The 11,550-nt window shown below is 30.8% G+C and overlaps 1 protein-coding gene across 1 annotated transcript; it reads right to left on the minus strand.

The window, feature by feature from the left end:
* Window positions 1–5,194: 5,194 nt before the first annotated feature.
* LOC104891476 (protein CUP-SHAPED COTYLEDON 1) lies at window positions 5,195–10,048 on the minus strand. The gene is made up of 3 exons (XM_010677172.3): window positions 9,475–10,048; window positions 8,681–8,964; window positions 5,195–6,479 (listed from the first exon to the last, which is right to left on the minus strand). Exons 1-3 carry the CDS (start codon window positions 9,659–9,661, stop codon window positions 5,736–5,738), a joined length of 1,215 nt encoding a protein of 404 aa, XP_010675474.1. The 5' UTR covers window positions 9,662–10,048; the 3' UTR covers window positions 5,195–5,735.
* Window positions 10,049–11,550: the final 1,502 nt, after the last annotated feature.

The following is an 11,550-nucleotide window of genomic DNA, read 5'->3' on the forward strand; positions in this document are numbered from 1 at the left end:
TGTTTGTAATTTATGATTTCTTGCCTAGATCGAAATTTTATGACACACGCATGGGAATAATGTCCATGCGACACATATGCTCGAGTTATGCAACAATCTACACGTGGCAATTGGATTTTACATTTTCAATGGAGAGCGTCATTTGGTGAATTGATTGTGAGAGTAACACGTAGGCAAATTGTACTTAGCTTTATATATTTATATATTAGATTGAAATCAATTATACCGATTCGTTGTATTTTGTTATATGAAGATGCTCAATTTTACTAATTAAATATGATTTTCACTAATTAAAACCGATTAAATGTAGAGCCAGATTATTATATAAGACCATCTGACATATAATTAAATGTCAGACGAGACCAATAGGCTCATCCGTCCATCAATAAAGGAGCTCAATACAGCAACAAACGCACCTAAACCTCCCATATCCCCACTTTCACATTTCTTGCTTAATATTTCACATTCATCATTTAGGTTATTAATTGAATTTGGATTATTGGCGGTTCTATTCAACCACCAAAGCTTTATATTTGGAGCTATGATTGTCAACATCAAAGATCAAGCTCTTGTTACTCCGATCTTTTGTTAGGAACTAATACCCGTAATAAATCACTCGCAAAATAGATATCATAAGAAAAGAGATTCATTATTCCTGACCCTGTTGCTTCACCTAAATTGATATTTGAACAAGTAAAAGTCATGCCAATATCATTTATCTTTTGCATGTCCATGGAGTATTAAAGAATCTAAACATCTCAGAGTTAGATAGAGAGGTAGGAATTTCTCCAATAACGAACCGCGTTAGCTCATCCATATACATCAAGAGTCCATTGATGAGAAGGGGCAACGGAAAGCTTGAACCCGATTTCTACTATGATGAATATATGCGCAATTGAAATTAGACGTGCCAACCCCGAGTTTTGCCAATTTTAGTCTCGACATTTCTCCTCTCACTGTGTTCTTGTTGGCGCTAATAGATCTAGAACGATTTAAATATCTCTTTTCAATCTCATTAAGAAATTATTGATTTTATTAATTGCCTTTTTGTTTAATTTGATAATTTGTTGGCGAAAAAATGGTTGTTTGGGTGAAATTGTTGTTAATTTGCGTTATTAGATGATTGGAAATTGGTAGTTTTTAGGTTTATGTATATAGGATGTCAAAAAGATTGAGAGGTAAGAAAAAACAGATAGAATAACTAGGGGTGTTTATAAGAATATGTGTTTCAGCTGGAAAAAGTTAGGAAAAGCTGGTGTGATGAGCTTAATTTCTTAGGGTTTGGGTGTAGGCCTCGCGTTTTGGGCCTCATTAAACGTGTTTGAGTTTCATCTCACAATAGCTTACCTATTAAGGGGGCGTTTGGTTCATATAATGGTATGGGTTTGGAATCAGGAATGAAATCAAAGTGGTATGGGTTTGGAACTTGATACTTAATACCTTGTGTTTGGTTTCATTTAGGAATGAAAAATCTTCTTTTATTTGATACCTAGAGGTAAGGTATGAGCCATACCCACCTCCCCCATGGGTTTCTAAACCCCATACCTTATGGATTTGAGGTATGGGTTTAAAATTTAGAAATAAATTAAACAAACACTAGGTATAGGTTTTGTTCATTCCAAACTCATACATCATACCTAAAATTAGTGAACCAAACACCCCCTATTTGAGCATAGACCTATTATGAGTTAGTTATGATATTGGAGTAAACAATTATGATTATCAGGTTAATTAATAGTCACAGTTTTCAGGTAGATCGTTATAGTTTTTGTTGTAATATATGGTTTTTGGGTAGATAGTTAATGTATATTGGCTATTAGTTATAGTTTTGAGGTTAATATTTATGATTTTTGTTAAATGCTTATGATTGTTTGGTCAATAGTTATTGTTTTCACATACTTTTCTAGTTAGCTTATGGTTAAATTTATTTTTGGGTTACGTTATACCTTTGTGTTTTTTCAGTTTCTACGTTATACCCCAACTGTTTTAAATTCTATACAATACCCTTCAACTTTAATTTTTGAATGCACAATACCCCTATCGCTATCTATACGCTGTTAATATCATTTATTCTTTTTAATTTAGTGGACCTAATTTAACTTATACATAGTTCAACCCTAGAACAGAATAATTACAAATTATATTATTTCCATTGGATTATAAAAATTAAACAAAATTCGTGACATATAATTAGTGGTAGGGGTATTGTGTATTAAAAAAAGGTAAATTTGAGGGTCACATGTGGAATTTTAAAAAGGTTATGTACAACGTAGAAATTGAAAAAAATACAAGGGTATAACATAAAATAATCCTTTTTTTTTGGATAAATAGTTATTATGATTTTCCTGTTGTTTGTCATGGTTTTTTGGTTAATATATAGTCATTATTTTGGATCGTCTATTATAGTTTTGGGTAAAAACTTGTTGTTTTCTGTATAAATGGTATTTTGATGATTTTAAGGTAATAGACAAGTCTTTTGATTTCCAACACTTTTTATTAAGATAATAACATTATCTTATCCCAATTCCTTCGAATTTTTTTTATCCCCAATTCCTAGAAGTTTTTTTTAAAACAATTTATCATGTCATAACATTCATTTTTCAATTTTGCACAAGATAAAAATTACGAAAAGCTAATATAATCAATTATGAAATTTATGAATAATAATATATTTTATAATAGTAATTGACCCGGGACATCATTTAGGCCAAAATACTAGTTTATTTTATATTATTACTTGGTGTAAGTGTAACAATAGTAGTGTCACTACTCATTGTCATGTTCTTTTGGACTTTATTTCAATTCAGTTCAGTTAATTTTTTAATTTAGTTCAGTTCAACTCAGTACAGTTCAATTCAGTCCAATTCCGAAAGAACAAGGCTTAAAAGGAATGCATTTATTACTCAATTCTTCTATGCACGTACACATTTTATTTACTTTACACCAGCCAGAGGGAATTCCTGGCTGTTATTTGAAGCTTGCATTGCTGCTGCACATAATAAGAAGGCGAAAGAGAGAGTAGAAATGCAATGGTGTAAAAAATCCAACCATTTTATTAAAAGTATATATTGAAATGTGAACCCATTATCCATCCCCAGAAATATGCTGACAAAGAAAAGGATACAAATTAAAAGAAGCTGGCTACCAATAGTAAGGGGAGAGAGACAGTAGCGCACAAGAGAGAGCATTTAATGTTAAATCCTCCACAAGTAAGATAGAGAATGGAGACAGAGTGAGTGAGGCTGCTCTGCTTCTGTCTAGCAGTTCAGTAGTCCTTTCATATTACCATCCATGTCCATGTGCTGCAACTTATAACTTATTGCCCTACTCCGTCCCTTAACTTAAAAGAGATCCAGGCTCCAAGTATAACATTTTTATTTATCCTATAAGTTTATTCCCTCCAATTCAAGTAGTACGTATAACTTTTACTTTGATTATGGAATGGAAATAAGTTTACTAGCTAGCAATTGCTATCTTTAGGAAAATTTTCTACATAATTTCGCTATTAGTTAGATTTTTTTTCATACATCGATATGAAAGTGAATCTTGTGAAACGTCTATTTTTTAGTAAACTATAAATTTTTGTATTTTTTTCATGTGATTAATTTAAGTGAGGTCATTGAATGTATTTTTAATGCACCTATATATACAATGTGTTATAAATTTATATTCATGTTATTTGTATGATCACATGATTAAAAGTAATTTATTATTACCAAAAGAGCATTAAAGCACCAGCTACAACACAAATCATGCAAAACTCCTCAACACCCAATCATCATTACAGACAACAACAAAGACACCATACTGAGGCTAATAACAGACACAATTAACATCCTCCCTGACCAACTAAATCCGCAAACCATCGTTTCTCACTATCTCTCCATCTATGACAAAGTTTACCTTTGACTCTAATACATACATCTAACTGAATTATCTTAATGACAAATTCAGTTCTCCAAACAACAACTTCCCATAGTGTGTGATTTCTAGCTTTCCAGATGTGGTATACAGTGGCAGCAAGGCAATACTTCAAAAATATTACTAATAGCAATTGTGCTTTAGTATGAGACGAAGAGCTATCTTAATTAATCTTCGACATTTTAATTTTAATTAAGACAAGATTGTCAATCACATCAAATCAAAAATCATGAACATTATAACTATTCCTTTTTTATCTAACTTTTCGTGGTGGTATCAATGTAGTGGATCCTGAAAATGAAACTAACTTTTATCTTAAAAAGAGACTATTGAAGCTTCAGATTACAATACAGATGACTAATACTTTGATTCTATGACAATATAGGAATATAAATAAGTAATCTACAAATTTTGACCTTAAATGAGATGAATTATTGTATTTCTCATGTATCTTTATGTATGTATAAGAGAGGAATTAATAATCAAATGAAGTGGTAATCAAATGAGTGCTTCATGAGTTCCCTTGTCAGAATAACTCATTCACATATATGACTTCCTCTTTTCTTAATTTTTAATCATACTTTATTCTTTGCATTTTAAGGATGTGACACCTAATTTGCGTGGACATCAAATATATAAATAACGGTGAAAGTGAAACATGTGAATTAAATGTCAAAGTAAAAAATATACAGTGTAAAACGAAATGAAGAGAATTTTATAAATCACTAGATACATCAATCTATACTCCCTTTTAAAAAAAAATGCAAAATTACTTTCAATTTTACATTATTCTTTCTTTCTACATGATCTCCACATGAGAACGAGTTACATATATATAATGTGAGAGCTCCACAAAGTAGAGACCGAGAAAAAAAATCAGTTAACATCTAAATTTTATATCCGGCATATATATAATATACTACCTCTGTTTTTTTTAGTTGCAACGATTAGACATTTTTTACTCACATTTTATGTCTAATCGTTACAACTAAAAAAACAGAGATAGTATTTTTTATTTTCAAAACTAAAAATGTTTAATTCTCTCCATCCAACTTATCACTTTTGATCTTCAATAAGTAACTTTGTGATTTTCTGTTTTAGCTCTGTTCAACTTATTTTTTTATTTGAGCATATTTTTACATATCTAGAATTTTCAAATAAGTCAATAAGCGGAACAAAACACACTACATCTCACCTACAATAACATTCGTCAATACTTTTATAGTTTTATTAAAATTACCAACTGTTACCATAAAGTATTCTAAGTATCAGGGTTCTTTCAAGAACAACTGTACGTGGAAGGACTAGGTCATTATAATTTATAAAACTACGTATAAAAATAGTTTACATCAATAGATATCATGCCACAACTTTTGAATTCTAGATATCATAAAGCCCATGCATAATATTAATATTATATCAGTAATATACGACTTAAGATCTCCATCTAACACAACTTTTTTTTTATTTAATTATAGTACAAAGCTAACAAAACAAAGATTCTACGAAGTACATGACACAATCATACAATAGTAGTACTACAATAGCTAGAGACAAAGTTTTTCGAAATTAAAGAACAACAAACACATACTTATTTTACAACAATAAAAAAAAAACATGCAATTAGGAACACACAATAGTAGAAAATAAAAATAGTACCAACAACCTAGAAAGCATAAACATAAACCCTACCACATCCAAATATTTGATTGATTAAAACAAGCTAAGGACCCCAAAGTCAAACTAACTGAGACAAGCAATAGAAAACCCCATGCCATGCAGACTGATATGCAGTAGTAGCTAGCCATCATCCATCAGTAGCTCCACATGCAATCAAGTTCACTACCACCACCTAAACCCATCTTTCCACCACCACCATTACCACCAATACCATGGTGGTTATGATCGAATCCGCCACCGCCCCAAGTATTATTGTTACCACTAGCCATCATCACATCCAACTCACAACCACCACTACTGCCACCATGTATGGCGGCGCCTCCGCCGACCCACGGAAGGTGGAGGTTGTCCTGCAAAGACCTTAAGCTAGGGAACATCGGCAACCCGCCGCCACCTACCATGCTAAATGCATTGCTCCTAGGAGTTGTAGGGCACATCATAGTAGTAGGAGGCAGTTGTGGTGGTGAAGGTTGGAAATTTAGCTCAAAAGGGTTAAAGTTGCTTATATTATTAATATTAGTATTAGTATTGTTGTTGTTATTGGTGTTGCTGGAAATGGAGAAACAGGACACGTGCTCTTTCTTGATAGAGTTGTTGTTGTTGGCTTCGCCACCGTCGTCAACGTAGGAACAAGCCTCGTTGACAACACCGTAAGGGGAGGAGTCAAGGAGTGGGGGAAGCTGCTGAGATACGGAAATGGAAACCGAGGAAGGTGAGCTGCACACATCATTGTTGCTATTGTAATTGTAGAGGCCGCTCATTATTCCGCCGCTTCGAGTTTTCTTTCCTCCGCCTGCAGCGGTGGTGGCTCCGCTGCTTGCTGTTGTTCCTATTCCGGTACCCGTCTTTTGAAACACCCTTGAGATCACCCACTCATCCTACAAAATAGAAATTTGTAACAATCTTGGATTAGCAACAAACGTTATGTTAAACTTTAGTGAGGGCTCTCTTTGATATTACTAGCTGAAAATAAACTAAAACTGATAAGTTAATTAAAACTGATAAGATATATCTGAAACTGTCCTAGAAGTGATAAGGTAACTAATTATTTTAACTATTTGACAGAATTAGTTGATTAAGTTGATAAATTATTTGGCAAAAATTAGTTGTTGTCAAAATTACGGAAAGATTTTCCAAAATTTAAGGCACCTGATTTTGAAAAGCTAAATTTATTTTTAACTTATCATTTAAGTCATTTTAACCACCTAGAATAAGTTAGCATCATATTATTGAAGGTAGCTGAAATGCTTCCCAAAACAGAGTCAAATATTATTAGGAGAAGTTGACTTATTATATTAGGTAATTAGGAAACTAACCTAAACCAACTATGACTAAAACTCTTAAACCAAATATGACTAAAACTCCTAAACCAATTATATAAATACATAGTTTTCATAATCACCTAGAATATTAGAGACACTAGTATCCTAACACATTAGGACTAATATAACATTGTAGCGTGCTTTATAGATTCTAATGATTCTAACTATAACGAAGGAGAACATATCTGAGCGTCCATGTCACATTAATTTTTATGATATGCAGGACTTCAGTTCATAGCCTTTTAAATAGCTAAGACTTTTCTACATTAAATTCCATGTTTTAATCATGATCAAATGCTAGCTAGGTTAGTAATGGCTATTCCGCCTGTTCAATCAATTACTATAATGTCAAGATAAGTTAAGCTAACTTATAAAATTAAGTTTCTAATAAAGTAGTAGATGTTAGTGATCAATAAATATTGATAAGTTTTCGCTGTGAAGAGATTAGACAAAGAGATGTACGAAGAGAAAACGAGAATTTCCAATGGTTAATTCACTCAAGAATAAAGCATATAATTTTCATTCCTTAAATGGAAAATTAGTTTTATCTCTAAATTTAGTCCCATCAAATAGTCTCAAAGGATTTAATTTGTCTCAGATTTCACATCAAAAATGACAATTGACAGCTATGAAATTTTTGTAACATCACATCATCACAAAATGCTACAACAACACAAAATTTGAAGAAATATTCACAAAAGTCAAACTTGGTAAGTAATCCTTGATATTCCTAAATAGAGTAAAACAAAACGGGTAAAGTAATGATAAGAGCCTAAGAGAGGGTTGAGATACCTATATTTAATTTAGCTAAGCAAGAGTATATGCATAAAATAAAGTAGTTATAAAATTCCACAAATATTGCATTTACAAAATGTCTCTGTTAATTGACTCATAAAATAAACATTAGTCTTTCTTTCAAAAAAAAAAAAAAAAAAAACATTAGTCTATTCTCTACATTTGAAATAAAATAGTGTACTCTGGATTAATTTTTTTAAATAACATGCAAGAACTGTATTTGAATTTACACTTTAATAGTCAAATACGCTTACTATATTTTCGATAAGTATATAAGAAACTAATATTGTCAAAGCAACTTTTATAATCATTCTATTGACATTGATTTATTATTAATGAGATATTAGTAATTTTAAACATTTTTTTTTTTGTAGAAATACGCATCTTATAAAACAAAATTAACACAACAATAGAAAGGAATAGCTTAAAGTTAAATAAGGCACTCTAATTTTATGATGTAAGGTTGCAAATCCTAGAAGCCAATCTCTTGGAAATTGTTTCTATCATAAGATAACGACAGCACCATAACAATACCTTTCTAATATCCTTTTATAAAATACTACTATTAACAAAGGTTATAATTGAAGGAAAGTGTGCTTTATAGTCAACATAAAATGCATGCAAAACAACTTCTCATAAATTAAGCAACCCTGAATTCATTGACGTACTACATATATATTCTGTCTAAACTCAACTAATCACACATAACCATATTAACTAACATATATACCCTTCAATCTTCAATAAAATGTTCCACCTAGCTACTACATATTCCCCCATTACTGCAAAATTACAAACATAAATTCTTATTATGGACTATAATGTTAAAATGTACTTCAATTTGATTATAATTTATCCGCTTTCGAAAGTTCTTTCTACTTTGATCAATTTTCTCTCATAAAAAATTTCTAAATAAGAACTGCAAAAGAAAACGGAAGGAGAACTAAGTTATTAGTAGATACCTTAGAAGTACGAGATAGGTAGTGGTAAGAAAATTTGCCTTCAAGGCGGTATTCATGCATTACCCAGTTACTTTTCTCACCCTTAGGAGCTCTTCCCCGGTAAAACACCAAAGTTTTCTTCATTCCAACTAATGCACCAGTTTTTGAGCTATAAATTTCCCGGTCTTTCCCGGTTGCCTTCCAGTAACCAGCTTCTGTTGCCCGGTTTGTCCTCAACCCTGTTGGATACTTCCTGTCTCTTAAGCTGAAGAAATACCACTCTTTCTCCCCCATTTTTGCCTTCTCTGCAATTAACCCATTTTTTTTAATATTAATGTGTTAATAATAAATAGTACTAGGTTATATACTTATATTATACCAGACATAAATTATTAAAAAAATTATTTTTAGTAAAATATTTTCCTAACCTACTATACAAAATTGAAAGGACCAACAAAAAAAGTTAGAATTTTGTAAAGTATAAGAACTAAAACTTTTGTGGAAATTTTTTTCTTTAATTTATTTTCCTAATGAGGTAGAAGAAGTTCATGTTACTATCATAAAAAGTATGAAAAGTTACCTTTTGCACTCCCTAAATAGAGTACAAAAGTTATTAACAAAATATTTCTCTTGTATATACATCATATCTTACATGTATATAATAGTTACTCCATATTGCAACCCAAAATTGTAAAATTTTTACTAACTTTAGTAAATACGTGTGTTAATAACAAATTAAAACTACTTACATCTTTAGTAATTATGTACATCATATTTTTGTTCTTGAAATGTAAGTTGATAATAAAAGTACGTACCAGGGAGCTCCCAAGGCTCACATTTGTTGAGATCAACTTCAGCAATAGCTCTACCAGTGAAATTACCATCAAGGACTTTCTTAAGAAGATAGTAAGAAATCAGCTCTTCATCTGTAGGGTGAAACCTAAAACCTGGGGGTAAATTCGTCTCATTGTTGTCAAAATGAAGAAAGAAAGGTTGATCCATTTTCTCCAAGTAAGTAAAAAAAATAATGCAGAGGAAACAATAGCAAGAGAGATAAAACAAAATCAAACTTAGAAAAATAACTGAGAATTTTTGAGAAGAATTTCAAGGGTTTAAAAAGATGAGGAGAGAGAAATAAAGGGCCAAACCCCAATAATCTGTGGATTTTTCTGTTCTGTCCTGTCCTGTTTCTGTTCCTTTTTTTTATCTCTGCTGTTTTTTAATTTTTTTTTATAAAAAATAGGTCTTTTTATTTTTCTATTTTATTATTGTTAGTACTTATTCTGTTTCATGAAATTTTACCTACTTGCTACACTTCTTTTTTGGATAATAAACTCTCTCTATCTCTCTTCTTTCATGTGAGTCCCTTATCTTTTTACTCTCTAACAGTCTATTTTCTGATAATTGCCTAAAAGTCCTTAAAAAAGTGTAGCGAGTAATATAAAACGGAGTAATTTTATTTTCTCTCTCTTCATTTATAATTTCCGTTGGCTTTAGGTAATGATGTATGACATGAGGAGAGAGAGAGGGGGAGAATGCGTGCGTGTGTTAAGAAATTTTGCAGAGGTATTTCTATCTGTCAGTGAAGAAAAAAATATAATAATTTTTTATTTGTAGTTTTTTAATTTTAATTTTATTTGTTTTAGGAAGGGGAAGGGGAGGAGATTTTTCACCATGGATCGATAAAGCTGAAACAATATCTAAAAATGTCAGCATAGTACAAAGATTTTATTTTTTTTAAAAAAAAGAAAATTAAGTGGTAAGTAAGTAAAATCTTAGATGGGAACAGAGGAAGACAGGGCTAGAGTGTAAGGAGGTAGTCTGAGGTAATGTAACGTAACGTTGTAAATTATGAGATGGGTAAGGTAAAGTTAAGGTAAATTTGTCTTCAGTGCTTTAGAAATTTCATCAGATTCAAGTAGTATTTTTCTATTTATATTTCCATTTTGATCATAGATTTTTTTAATAAATGATTTATGACCAATATTTTATCAATGGTTTTCTTTGAGGAGTATTAGAAGGCCTTTGCATGTAATTGTGTATGTAGTTTCCTAAAATCATGTCACATAAAGATAGAATTTTTGTTCTTGGGGATAGACATAAGGCACAAAATGGAAGCAAAATTAGGAAGAAAAAATGTTATTTAAAGAGGTGGAGAGGGAAATTTAATAATTAAAATGATATTCACTCTGTTAGAAAATATAGTTGCTGTTTTTTTTTTTTTGTATATTCTCCAAGACTTATCTTTGCCTTCCGATATCTTCTATTTCGTATTAGTAAAAATATAGAAGTTGATAATATGAATGTACACATTGAGACGAATCTAATAATATGTCACATGAGTATCTTTTTTCTATATAATAATGAGAATCTTTGGTCAAAGTTTATAGAATGTAACTACCAAAATAGAAACATGAATTATATTTTGAAACGAAAGGTGATTATTGATTTTTTGGGGAGATACAAAGAAATTTTGGACCTTTCTTTTTTTAGGATTTCAGCTCGGTCTAAAAAATTTCGAAAGCACCCTCCTATTTCCCCCTTTTTACCACTAATGCTACTCCTACGGTTGAACTTCAAATCCTTTCAAAGGTTTATTTAGATTAGATTATATTTGGTTTAAATTACCAAAATGTATAATTATGAGAATATGTATGAACTTATTTTTCCTTCATGTAATATATGTAAAATTTGTTTCACATAAATCTTTTTAATGGATAATTTTCCTAAAATTACTCATGTGGAGCTAACAAATTAAACGAAACTTTAAAGAATTTAAGATGAGGAGAAGAAAGCCAATTATGTAATAACTATTATTTAGCAAAACTTAGATTTGAATAATTAAAAAAAATAAGTGTTGATCAATAAAAATACGTCCTATGTTCTAAAAT

The sequence above is a fragment of the Beta vulgaris genome, chromosome 4, assembly GCF_026745355.1.
Source record: "Beta vulgaris subsp. vulgaris cultivar EL10 chromosome 4, EL10.2, whole genome shotgun sequence".
In the NCBI taxonomy this organism is placed as follows: domain Eukaryota; kingdom Viridiplantae; phylum Streptophyta; class Magnoliopsida; order Caryophyllales; family Amaranthaceae; genus Beta; species Beta vulgaris.